The sequence below is a fragment of the Numida meleagris genome, chromosome 2 (genome assembly GCF_002078875.1).
Source record: "Numida meleagris isolate 19003 breed g44 Domestic line chromosome 2, NumMel1.0, whole genome shotgun sequence".
In the NCBI taxonomy this organism is placed as follows: Eukaryota; Metazoa; Chordata; class Aves; order Galliformes; family Numididae; genus Numida; species Numida meleagris.
Window position 1 is genome coordinate 65610379 of NC_034410.1, and position 14025 is coordinate 65624403.

General features: G+C 40.1%; 1 protein-coding gene across 1 annotated transcript in view; it reads right to left on the bottom strand.

The window, feature by feature from the left end:
- LOC110394578 (ovalbumin-related protein X-like) overlaps positions 1–1825 on the bottom strand; it is a 9227-nt gene extending 7402 nt beyond the window's left edge. The window contains exons 1-2 of the mRNA XM_021388531.1: positions 1243–1825; positions 591–656 (exon numbers count right to left, since the gene is read on the bottom strand). Coding sequence (XP_021244206.1) covers positions 591–656; positions 1243–1410 — 234 coding nt within the window. The 5' untranslated portion in view covers positions 1411–1825. The remainder of the gene's footprint in view (positions 1–590; positions 657–1242) is intronic.

Sequence of the window (14025 nt, forward strand, 5' to 3'; positions counted from 1 at the left end):
GGGAGGGGAGGGAAGGGAAGGGAAGGGAAGGGAAGGGAAGGGAAGGGAAGGGAAGGGAAGGGAGCAGAAAAATGGAAAGAGAGAAATGGGAAAGGGAGAGGGAAAGCAATAGGGAAAGGGAGAGAAAAAGGAAGAGGAAAAGGGAAAAGAGGAAGGAAAAGGGAAAGGAAAAGGAAATGAAAAAGGAAAAGGGAAAGGGAAAAGCAAAAGGGAAAGGAAAAATCTTCTTGTCCTTTGCAAGCCCCACCTTGAGCTTGGAGAACCCAAGTGGATGAGGACAGTCCTGAGGGCATGGCTTGTTTTATCCTTCCAAATGCATCAAGTGACCATGGAGAAAAGTTCTTATCAATCTAGGAAGGTAACCTTGGTGCTCAAAATGTCCTTCCACGTCCTATCACTTTTTCTGGTGCAACATGTGAAACCTGCCTTCTTTTTGTGTTTTTTGAACAAATTTGAGTTTTCCACTTGTCCTGGGTTAAGAGCATTAGCTTAGGTTTGGGAAGGGGCTGGACCTATTTGAAGCACAGTCAGAGCAGTTTTAAGTTCTGTTCTCAGGAAAAAAAATGTGTGTGAGAGAAAAATAAATGTACCTTAGGTTTCTGTACCTTTGTCTGAATGCTTCCCCCAAGTCCTGCAATGTTGTCAAAGTGAAGAGCCTGCAAATGGAAGCAGCACAAGAAGAAATGAAGTATGTGAAGTCCACTGAGAGTCACTGGTGTTTGTGTTCAAATCTGGCTTGGAATAACCAATTGCTGAACTGAGAAGTTTCATGTGAGCTTGAAATTCATTTTCTTTTACTGCATGTGCTACTCTGAAAATTTTTGAATAGGACCTTCCAACTACTTTTCTGTCTAGAAACCAGCTACACCCCTATTGTACCTGTAACTGTGACTCCTGATTTCTGTATCTATTATACATTACAGTTTCTTCATTCTACCTGGAAGGAGTCAAGTCTGCGAGATAACACAAGCTGAAGCAAGAGATCTGCCATAACCATTCTTCAAGACTTCTCAGTAGTAGAAACCATTCTTACCTTTCGTGGTGAAAAGCAATGGTAGGTGAAAAGTTAGATCCAGATCCAAACTTCATGGCTCAATGTCCTTCTTCTAGCCAAATTTAAATCCAGAGGTAAATGTACTATGGCTGTCCCCTCAAGTGGAGAAAGTCTCAAAGATATTCATGGATAACATGTCGTTCTGTTGACCAGAATCAAAATGATCAAAATTCATTTGTATAACTTACCTTCTCCATCTGGTACTCAGTGTTTCCTCTTGCTCCCATATAGACCATGGCCAAGGCTGCAATGATGCTCAGGGGGGAATACAAGATGTTCTCATTTGTGTGCTGGCCTTTCAGCTCGTTGAACACATCGAAACAGACTTCAGCATTTGCTGCACTAATGGAGCCCATTCTGAAATCAGTGTTGTCTAAAACAAACAGAAATATAACTGTGTGGTGTTGTTATGTGGCACATGTAGTAAAAAGTACTTTCCATAGCCTAGAAGCTGCTTGTTCATTGCTGTTTCTGTGATGCTGAAGCAATAATGTAGAGCTTAAAAATTCTGTGATCATTACAAATATGGTAAAACCTGACCCATTGTTTCCCAAATGCATGTTTACTTTCCTTCAGAAAAATACTGGCTCATTATAAAAACACTATGTTGTACTTGCCCTTTAGGAAATAGATAGTTTCATCTATGCTTCAAGGTGTGGTCTGGATGAGTTTCCCCATAACCATCCAGAGAACTCTGAATGATGTCTGAGACAATAAAAACACATTTCATTTCTTCTGTGGCTACTCGGGTCCACAGTCTGGATATTTCAGTCAAATTTAGTTAACTCACAATAGTCTTAGTTTGTTTCAAACTGCTTCTTTGTACAACCAGCTGTAAATTTGGAGGTTGCTTTCCTGTAATTTATAGGAAAAGTGGGAGTGAATTTCTTTGTAAATCTAGCCAGTTGCTTAGATACCAAACTATAGCTTTAGCCTATATTCCCATTTTTTACATTTAATCTCTGATGATTCCTTTTCTTGTTGAGAAAAAGCAAACATACGTATACCATAAATAAGGAGTTTGGCAAAATGGCTTATTGCACTGTTAAGCTGCATTAGATCAGCCAGACGAAGGTCCTGTACATGCAATTTAATGTCACGACTTAGAGGTATTTATTGAAATCTACAGTCATTCACTTTCTTGAATCTGAGACCAAGAAAGCTGTAAACTGCTCTCCTCTTTCTAAAACAGTTTAAGTTGGAGTAATCGCATATCCATAGTTTGGAGCAGATGTGATCTACTATGTGACCTGAGAGGTGTCTGGTGCTAACAACTGTGGAACCACAGGCTCTGTGAATGATCCTACGGTACCTCACCTGTGTTCTCCAGGGAGTGAGACTGAGAAAACAGAATTTTTTTTCCAGTAATATTTTTTAAGTAACTGTCTTATATATAGATCACACCAAAAGTAATGCCTCCTATTTATTTTCATGGAAACTACAATTGATACAAAGAGCATATATAATATTATTATAATAATTACAATAACATTATTTGCTAGAGCAAATTATCAGCTACAAAACATTATTTTTCAACACAGTCACCACCATTAGCTATGCATTTTTGCCAACAATGCACAAGAATCTGCATTCCCTGCTGGTAAAAAACTGCACCAATGGAGATGCCCCACTGTTGCTGTTGCCACTGCTGAAATGCACAACCCACCACCTCACCATGCTCACATCCACTGATTGGTCTCCATAAATGTTCAGCAAGCATCGATGAATGTCAGTGGGTGCCATTTTTTCCACATGGAGGAATTCAATGACAAACCTTTGCTTCATACACACTTCCATGTCAGATGCCATATTGTCAGACTGCCCCTCTGCTGCCATCTGTCACACGGCAACAACATGTAATGGAATGTTGGTGGGAAGGTTCAACCTCTACCGCCATACCACCAACATCTGCCTCTGATGTCATGGGCCAATATAATAAAATAGGAGGCAGTCCTTTTTTTCCTTTAAGTTCTTACACATAATATTTCTGTTTTGTTTTTTTTTTTCCATATTCAAGAGTACAACTTAGAAGTTATATTTTATTTGGAGAAGTACTTACAGAAAAACATCAAAGAGGCACGTAATAATCCAGCTTGCCAGTTGAACCTAAACAGATTCTCTGAGTCCTTGGTGATATATACAGTACCCTTTCGGACACTCCCCCTGTTAGCCTTCTAAGAGTCATCCTTTGAGTTACTACCTTTTGTCATTGCCTTTTGATTCATTGTCCTTGAAACCACTGAGTAGGCCAACATTAGACTTGTACTCTATTTGGAGAAAGCCAAATTTTATTTTGTGAAGTAAAACCTAATATAAGAATGTAATATTCAGGCTTTTCTTGTATCTTATAAAGCTGTACCAAGTTCAAGTCTAGCATGTCTCGTGCTCTACTTCTGAATTTAAACATTAATTTGATTGCGTTATATCAATAACTAGAGCCAAATGAATAATGAATACACACACATCAAAAAAAAAAAAAAACCTAAAAAAAATAGGATAAACATAATACACTTTAAATAACTTAGCTGTAAAATCAGATCAAGTGATTCTCACAGTCAGATGAATCTAAGGATCCCAAAATATTATGAGAAAATAAGACGTGATTGGAGAACAAGAAGACAGCTCCCACCATGGTTCACCATTTAATGAGCACCCATTGCTAAAGCTGAGACAAGAGTGTCGTGTATTACCAAGGAGTGCAAGAAAGTGCATCAATCCCTGGAAACCATTTTTTTTTGTTTTTAAGTTTGTATCCCCTTTACTAGCTGTTTAGCTTCTTTTCATCTCTGAGGCACTGTAATTACAGAAATTACTGTAGCACTGCTCCCAAGATGGATGAAGGGAAAAGTGTGATATATATGCAATCTCTCACTGCAGTGTCTGTGCAGAGAAACATAGAGATGTTCATCATGGATGGCAATCACTTGATGTTGGGAAAATAATGCAGTTCCAAGCAGAGCCACCTGCAGGATGGTCGTTCTATTCAGAGGACTTTGAAATAGATTATTTTCCATGTGAGAATAAAAACAAAGCTTTATGGGTTTTTTAAAGAATAAAATCGTACTGAAAAATGTTTTGGTCTGCCAAAACAGTCTGAGGACTGAAGAAGCTGATAGTTAGTACTTGTTAAAAGCACAGCTCCATCTATTTCTGCACTCAGGCAAGACCGAAGTTTTTCACTTGAAGTCGGACTACATCAGTTGTAAGCCAAAAGCCCTACAGCATATATGTGTGAGGAGAAAGCGCATTTTGCTGAAACTTCATTCTTATAAAAAAATTCAGAGAAGAGGTGTTGGGATGAATAAGAGAACTCAGTGTGGATAGGGAAGAGGAAGAGATTTGGGGAACAGTCTGGAAGTAATTGCTGCTTTGCAAAGGCAGACCCCAGAGTATTCAGATATTCAGAAATGAATGCTGAACCGCTGGTGGAATTCAAGGGATGATTGGTGCTCAGCTTTTGATTTTCATTCTTCATAGGTCATGGCAACAAGGCCCATTGTACATGCACAGGCTATTCTCATAGATCTTCTATACCTCCCATTTTACTATGACAGGTAAATAAAGTACCAAATCTGTCTGAAAGAACATTCATGGTCTGTTAGGCAATCATAATGCACAATATCAAAAATAACTCAATTGTAAAAAGCTATTGCTCCTTATTGAATAATGCCCTTGATGAGCACTAAAGAAAAAAGTCCAACTTCTGTAAAGGACATGGGAGTGAATAACAGAAATCCCAAATTTTTGCACATTAAGACAGACAATACGCAGTGGTAGCAGTACTCACTGATGAAGGTAAAAGGGAGCCACTCTATTCTAAGCAGTGTGTTTTGTGTTGCTGAAATTCAGTCATGTATGTGCAGACCATGATAACTGGGGTGGCTTTCAGTTTCCACACTCAGAATGAGTATTTTTTTTGTCTGTGGACGTTACAGTAGTCATGCAGGGGGTAGGGAAATCTACTGACAGTAAACAGCTTTCCTATCTTGTTTAATGTTCCTTATTCAATAGCTTTTACTTTATCTTGTCAAACTTCTGTCCAAGGGCACAGGTTTTGTTGCAGTGCGTAGTGTCTTCTCTTATGCTCCCATTTTCACATGTTTACATCAGGGTTCCAGCTACAGGTCAGGCAGGTGCTCAAACATGCCTTCAAGGCTTCCTTGAAGAACTTTCCTGGGTACCCACAGTCCTTTGTATGCTTGGTTTCAATGTCCTTGTCGTCTGTGGGCATCTATGGAGCATGCACCTGTAGGACACAACCAGCCCTGCACATATGGGCAGTGTTTTCATATCTTGGACTAATGTCCAAGATTTTCTCAATAAAGGTTTTGTTTCACTGACTCCTCTACAAGAGGGCATAAAGGTGTTTTTGATATGTTCTCTCATTCAATATGTTTGCCTTCTTTGTACACTCTGCCTCTGCAATAGCACAATCACCACAACTGTTTTGCATTGGTAAGATAGCTGGGACAGTACACCTTCTCCAGAGAGAGATCTGCTGCTACACAGGGTTGGGTTTGTCTTGCATTTTTTCTACACTGACTGTTAGTGCAAAGCTTGTTGCAGAAGCAGCCTGAGTATGTTGACCAGAATGGGCTATCCACGCACAGTCCTCAGCAAATAAAGTGTGGTTTTGTGATTTTAGATAGGGTGTTAGGCTAGGGGAAATCAGAGGCACCTCTTGAAATTCAAGAGTCATGAAAGCAAGCAAGACAAATCGGTTAAACTCTGTTCAAGATCCGTATTTGTCCCAAAAAGAGGTCAGCAAGGACTCTGCTGCCCTTTTCCTCTGTCACGCAGTCCATTGTGGAGCTGTTCCTAAACCAATTCATGGGGTTTGCCATTCTTCCCTAAGTGTTGGCATAATCAAGGACATAGCTAGCAGCAGAAAATGTGTCACTTTCCAACATTTATCGGTTCAGATTTTCACATTTCATTTCCTGTGGTTGCTCAGCAGCTCCTGTGTAGTGCTTGAGGGTAACGTTTGCTTATGCATTGGGCCTATTCATGCCATAGCTTGTCCATCTGCATCACATTTAGCAGAGGCTGTTCTGGCATCTTTCAAAGTCCTTTAATGAACCAAGATGTGGCCAGAACAGCCCCATTTACAGAATTTCAGATGCTTTTTGCTCTCTTGTTATTTGTTGTGCTGTAGATGATCAGATTTCTGTTGCGCATACACAGTCTTAGGCAGTTGGCAGTAGCTGACTTGGAACAACTTTGAAGTCAACCAGCACCTTGTTATAAACCACTCAGATAGTCAGCATGTCTGGCCTGGAGTAGAATTAATGTCTAAGCTGCCCTTCAGATCTCACAGTATCTTGTATGTCAATGTGTATTGTGTTTGCACAGCAACCTGAGGTCAGAGGAGGCCAAGCACATCTACCAGTCCGTTATGCCCCTTGATAGCTGGTCATCTCCAGCAACAACTCAGTTTGATGTAATAAAGCCAGAAGAAAAAAAGTTTCACACTGTTTAAATGTTTTGTTGTTGATTTTAGTTAAGAATGCAACTAGAAAAAATGATTATGTGAAGAGAAAATAGAATTTTTCTTTGCATTTGTATTTGGTTCCTGTTTTTGAGATTAAAAAAATCAAAGATCATAAGTGATTGCTTCTGCTGTAGTAAGCTGAGTGACAATTGTTTCACTAACAATTTCTCCTTCACCCACACACAGAATTCCTTTTCCTGTTGTCAGACTCATACTCTTCAAGATATTTTACAGTACGTCTCCTTATCATACATACTATAAATTTTGTTCTCTTTGAAGTTTTATCTGAAAAATATATAGGTCTGATTATGCGAGTTAATATATGCTAGTACTGCTTATTTCACTGTTGTTGTTTTTTTGTTTTGTTTTGTTTTAATACATATTTGAGTCAAACCAGACATATACAGTGGTATTCACTGAAGAACACACGTGGGTATTTTTTACATACTCTATTCATCAGAAGAGTCCACAGCCTGTATTTGGTGTTCACTTCTTTTACCAGCTAATTGGTATGCAAACTTTGCCTCTGCCAGTAACTCTCCTAATTCAGGCTGTATTTCATCTGAAATTGCAGCCCTGCAAGACATAGTCATAGAGTATCATGAGTCTTATTTATTTAGCAATCAAAATTAAATGCACAGTACTGTAATTTACGGGTTTTTTTCCCGCTTATCTCAGCACTTGGGAAAGCTCTTCAAGTCTGCAGTTCTGAAATAGCAGTAGTACGTACCCAGCAGTTACTTTCTTCCCAACAGAGAGTAACAGGAAAAGCAGGGTGAGTCATCAAAGAGCTGGATATTTGTTCCTTAAAAATAAATAAATAAAAAATTTAATTAAAAGCTATTTTTCATGAGTCTGTGAATGCTGGATGTTGGTTGCTACCAAATTGGATGTGGTCCTTTCTTTTCTGAAACCTTTTACTTACTTACTCCACATCTGGAAGGTGGTTTATGGGACTAGGTCATCAGTAAATTTACTTTACCATTTTTTTTCTCTTTATTTTTGTCCCAGTTAATTTCTCATCACCAAGTAATAGTGACAGCGTAAAGGAAGGAAGGAAAAGAACAACATGGAAGGGAGGAGACAAAGGAAGAATCATCAGCTCTCTCAGTGGCATTGGACTGTCTGAGCCATGTCCTAAAACAGCACTCTTAATTTCCTTATAAAATCAAAGAGAGACAACAGGAGGTGATGCTCAGAGCTTACATGTCCTAATTGCCTAGTTGTCCAGTGTCTATACTTAGAACAATGAATATTTTAAAACGGGAGGTAGACTTCAGTATAACTTAGACACTTCATACAGTAATATGACATAGAGTTATCTGATACCTGATAAATTCAGTATTTTAGAGATTCTGGCAATTCTAGTTCACTTTGTTTTTATTCTTATTGAGTCTGAATAACTTTCTCTGCCTACATGGAAGGTACCTTTCTCCCATTATACAAGAAGAATTAAGTTGTCAGTATAAATATTTAAAATATATCGTGGTATAGAAAGATTATGCTCTCATAAATTACACATTTAGGTCATGCAGAAAATACAGGGAATGGTATTCTTTAGAAACTCACTTGATAGAAGTTAAGCACAGGTTTGTCACACAACCTATACATTTTAAATTCTGCAACATTTGATGCATGTTGCTATTAGAATTTGTATGACTAAATGCAAACACTTATGTTTTTGTAAGAAAAATTAGTTATTAAAGTCTCTATAGGTGGCACAATAGCAAGGGAAAGAAACAAATAGAATATGAAATATTCAAGTACCTATCAAGCCAACTGTGGCATGAGGCAGTGACCCCAGAGGATACCTGTGGGACCAATGGACATGCAAAGACCCGCAAACATATGTCAGGAGATCTGAGCTTCCTGACCATCCAGATGCACGGGGTCACACACCTGTATCCCTCACATCTTGTTATCTCGGCCTTGAAAAATGATCGTCCCGACTGAATCTGACAACACTTCAGGCAGCAAAGCAAAGGGGTGCAGTGTTGGAAGAGAAGGGCTGGTCTCTGCTCTTACCATTTTGGAGCAAGGGCTGCCATTTAGCTTTGCTTCATGCTGCCATTCCATGTTATCACAAACTTTTAGACTGGACATTAGGAGAAATTTCTTCATTGTGAGAGTGGTCAAGCACAGGAACGGGCTTCCTAGGGAAGTGATTGATGTCCCACGTCTGTCAGTGTTCAAGAGGCGTGTGGATAATGCCCTCATTAATATGTTTTAACTTTTGGTTAGCCTTGAAGTTGTCAGGTAGTTGAACTAACTGATCTCTGAAGGTCTCTCCCAGCTGAACTATTATATTCTATTCTTTAGATATTATCTTCCCAGTGGAGCTTTCAGTTCTTGGACTGGCTGTGCTGAGCACCTCATGCAGATGAAGTATCTGCAATGTAAATGCTATGGAAATCTATGTGATCAGATGAAAGAACACATAGAGAAGGCATCAAGGCTGCAGAGAAGCTTCACGAGTGCTGCAGGTGTGCCATGAGTACGTTTGAAAAGGTGAACTTTGAGTCTTGTAGCTGCTGCCTGCCTCTTTTCTTTCATCCTTTATGAAGTATGTGGCCTTCCAACATTGTAATTCTCTGAAGTAGATTGTGTAAAAACTTTTTCCTTTTATATATTGCATAAAATATGAAGTACATTGTATAAAAACAAGCAGCAGAGAGACTAGCAAATCACATTTTCAAGTCTTAGCCAAATTATAATGTGTGAAGGCCTTCCTCTGCCTCCAGAGGAGGGGGCAATGTTCACAATTCTAAGATATCTGCGTGGCCATTTATCTCATTTAGCCTTCTAAGAGAAAGAAATTACCAGATTCCTTCCTGCTGTTGGACAAGGTCATTCACTGGAGCAGAAAATTTGGCTTCCTACATCCTGGGATTTCTGCATGCATGAAATGTGGAGGTCATCCCTGTGAAGTCTCACAGCCTCCATGCATTACAACAATGTGCTCTGCTCCCATTCCAGGTCTCCTTTCAGTCCTGATGGTACCCCAAGGAGAATGAGGGCTGAGCAAGCTGCCTTATCCAGGGATGAGCTGGCTCTGGCTGCTTCTTTGCTGGTGGAGGGCCACGTCCTGCCCCAACCTAAGTGGAAACCACTGCTGCCAAGTAAGACTCCCTTCACAGGTTTTCCTGAGGAGAAGGCATGCCTGGAGAAATCGAGGGCTGACAAATAGGTTACCAGGAGCCTAGCTTCTCTTGTCCCACAGCAGAACAGGCGGCACAATCCTGGCTATTCTGGTTTTACCCTCTACAACAAATATTTTTCTCCTCTCAGGGAGGAGGCACTCTGTAGACATGGCTGCATCTCATGAGCGTACACTGCTGAATCATCTCAAGGATGTGCCAAGTATCTGCAGGAAGCAAAACAGGAAGAGGGAAACAGAAAAAGTCACAAAATAAGCATCTGATTCAGAGGGGCACTTCTCCCTCTCACCGAATTATTTGTGTGTTTCTGATAATGTTTTCTCTGGGAAGCATTGATGCTCCTGGAACAGATGATAGAGCTGCACTGATAACAGCAGCATGTTTTTCCTCTAACCCCTAGCTCTTCATCACAGTTTTCAGCAGAACTGTGCAAGGAGCCTGAGGCTCCGATGTTTTGCCCTGGGTTTGAAATGTGTGAGGGGCCAATGAGGCTCTTCTTGAGCTCCATGGTCGTTTTCATTCTGCACCTCTGGATGGATGGCTTGCACAAAACGAGTTAAAAAGGCAGCAAGGAGGAGTTGCCCAGGCTGGAAGCACGGGATATACACCAGAGGCCCCTGGGTGTGTCTTCCAGGATTGTTCCCATTCATCGTTATTTGTGAACAAGGAAATGAACACCACAAAGTACCAAAGCACATCCTTCTGTCTTCCATCTCTGGAGGTTGTTATGCTTCAGGAGCAGCACTAAATGTTTTCATAATGTTCCTTCTGCTGGGTGTCTTGATGCTGGTTGTGGTCTGAGTGCTGTGTTAATTTTAGGCAAACAGGTGCTGTGCTCAGCACTGCTCAGGGCATAATAGTATATTTTTCACAAAAGACCAGCAGCTGACTTCACTGAGTGTAATAGAGCTAAGCTCTGATGTCACACAGTGATTGCTTAATGTAACAGCGGGAGTTGGGGGATGTGGTACTAAGAGATGACTGGGAAATTAAGGCAAGATTCATGCTATCAGAAAGCTACAGAGCAGTCTGTAATCTGTCATTATTGTTATGGTACTCACCCAAGTGTGAATACTTGTTTTCTCTTAGACATGAAAACAAGAATAGTCCTAGGAGCAGAGACTGGAAGCCAGAACTCATCTACTAGGTGTCCTAGTTGTTGAAGTGCAGAGTTATCAGTCTTTGAATCTCCCATTTTTTTCCATTAATTTGCAATCATACCAATTAGGGCAGAGCTTCGGAAGCAAGGAGTATATTTGTGTATATTTTTTCCCACTGATCTTATGCTAAAACCTAGAGTCTGACAATGTTGGAAGATGCAGGCTTGTATTCCAACAAGAATATGGGATTCACTGAAGATAGGCCCTTCACCCCCTGAGCCACATGATTTCTCCACTACAGAATTTATGTACAACTTTCACTTAAAAACACGAAGTCTGCTCTGATGGCATTTTCAGGGAGCAATATCTGAATAGCTTGTGCTTGACATGCTTTGAATACATCCAGTAGATGTTCTGCAGAGACCTGTGCAATACGGTTGGAAAATCTGATCCCTGAATCTGTCTTTCAGAAAGCCTATGAATACAGTGACACAATGCCTGCTAGAAGTGATTCTAATGCTATATAGAAAATGAGTGTACTTTATCAAGAAAATAAAATCAAAGATTTAGTAAGAGACAAAATTCTAATAAATATGGAAAACATAAGTTTGTGTTATCTCAGTGCTTGACTGACTGTACAGCTGGAGTGGAATAATGCCTTGTATAGTACAGAATCACAATTGCAGGCTCTGTTTTTTACACTTACTTCGACAAATAAATGATCCAAAATGCACATTACAAAGCAATGCATTCGATTCACAGGTACACAAACAATTTCACGTGGATCAATCATTTACATACAGAAAGCAATAATTAATTTCAGAAAACTAGACGCAAGCAAACTGCAAACATGTTCTGAGTGCATGATTGTGCCTATAGAAAACAACTTCCACTTGCCACATTCTTCAGTTTAATACAGAATTTTGAATTTTTCATGCCACTTCTGTGCCTTTGCTCATGGAGTATCCAAACCAGTGTGATGATGATCAACACCACATGATAGCAGCCACAGCTGCTGCTGAATCCTGTAAGGGGGCTGCAGCCTGGCAACTCAGAGAAGAAAGTGGAAACAGCCTAAATGTGCTGTGCCAAGTTTCAGTAGGAGGGGATGAGACTTGTGGCATAACTTTCTAACGCTATTGCTTGCCTCACACTGAGAGGAAACTGCACACACAGTTAACTCCAGACTGAAGGCATATTAAAATTGATACTTCCAAACTGCCTTTTAATATTGATCATGTCTGTAAGTCTAGTGCCAGGCCATGAGTATTAAAAAGTAGTATTTCTTCATCTAGTGGTTTAGAAACTCCATACCTTGCCATTCACAGTCTGGTTTCTCTCACTACCAGCTACAGACTGGAGCAAGAAAACAAGGCAGATTCTAAATGGTTTGGTGAACGTAACATGCACTATTAAAGTCAGGAGAATTTGAGATTTTAAAACATGCATGTATGCTTTAGGTCTGAGACACAATGCCTAATGACTCTTCTGTTTTTTAATGGCTCAGATCTTTTGTGATACACTGGAGTTGCTACAAACCAGCTTAACTAGCTGTAAACCCGTAACTGATCAGTGGGATCAATGGAGTTCAGATGATGACCAATGTGGAGGATAATACGGTCAGGTACTTTTTTTTCATTTTATATTTCAAATTAAATCCAAGTAAATTCATGATTTTTGTCTCTTTTTAAATACCTGTAGAACTTACTCCAAGAGACAAATGCAATCCAGTTTCTGGTTTTGCTTCTAGTCCAAAATATTACAAAATATTTCAGTGTGCCTTATTTTTATTTCATGATGTTTCTACCTTCCATTAGAAGGAAATGACAACAGCATCCTTAATTTCTGATCTATCTGTTGTTGTCTCGTGATAAATATTATTAATGGCTGTCATAAACCACAACAGAGATGGTGTCAAAAGAAGTTAGGAATTAAATGTTTTTTAAGTTTAATTCCAGGCTGGGTAGTTTATAAGACTGAGTAACAGTTAGCACATTATAAGTTGCAACGTTTGGCATGCTTTTATGGGGTTCTTCTAATACTGCTTTTTTTTTTTTTTTTCCCCTAATAAGGAAAAGAAACAAATTGTTTCTTCCCCTTTCAGCAAACCCTAACACTGAAGAATGCATTACCTACACGAGTGATACCATGAAATTATTAAACAGCTCTGATATCACTTTTCTCACATCAAGAAAAAAAAATTAAATTAGAAATGCTCTGAAGTATTCTACCTCACTTGTTATTTTCTAGGTTAAACAGTAATTATATAATGACTTGCTGCCAATTTTTTCCCTAAAGCATTTGCAAATTCAGCATCACTGGGGAAGATTAATGTACGTTCAAGCAAAGTGGAGTAGCCTAACAAAAACAAAAAGATTTCTTAAATAACACTTTGCTAACTGCAAGATGCTTCACCTTAAGAAAGATAAACATGCAGGTGGCACTGGGGATCTCGTTTGGAGAGATCTCATGGAGATCAGTGACAAGTGGTGTTCATTAGGGATCAGTACTGGGACTAATACTATTTAATGTCTTCATCAATAACATTGACAGTGGGATTGAGTGCACCCTCAGCAAGTTTATGAAAGGCACCAAACTGAATGGTATAGTTGCCACACCTGAAGGATGAGATGCCATTCAGAGGGACCCAGACAGGCTCGAGCAGTGGGCCCAGGTGAACTTCATGAGATTCAGTAACTCCAAAGGCAAGGTCTTGCACCTGGGTTGTGGCAACCCCCACTATAAATACCAGCTATGGGATGAAAAGATGGAGTACAGCCCTGCCAAAAATGATTTAGGGGTACTGGTAGATGGCATCTGGACATGAGTCAATAGTGTGCCCTTGTGGCCCAAAAAGCCAACCATATCCTGGGCTGCATCAAAAGAAGTGTGGCCAGCAGGGCAAGGGGGGTGATCCTGCCCTTCTACTCTGTGCTGGTGAGGCCTCACCTGCAGTGCTGCATCCAGATGTGGAGTCCTCAGTACAGGGGAGACATGGACCTGTTGGAGTGAGTCCAGAGGAGGGCCACAAAAATGATCCAAGGGATGGAATGTTTCCTCTACGAGGACAGGCTGAGAGCTGGGAGTGCTCAGTCTGGGCAAGAGAAGGCTCCAAGGTGACCTGAGAAGAGCCTTTCAGTATCTAAAGGGAGCTCTAAGAAAGGAGACAGATTCTTTAGTAGGGTCTGTTGTGATAGGACAAGGGGAAATGGTTTCAAACTA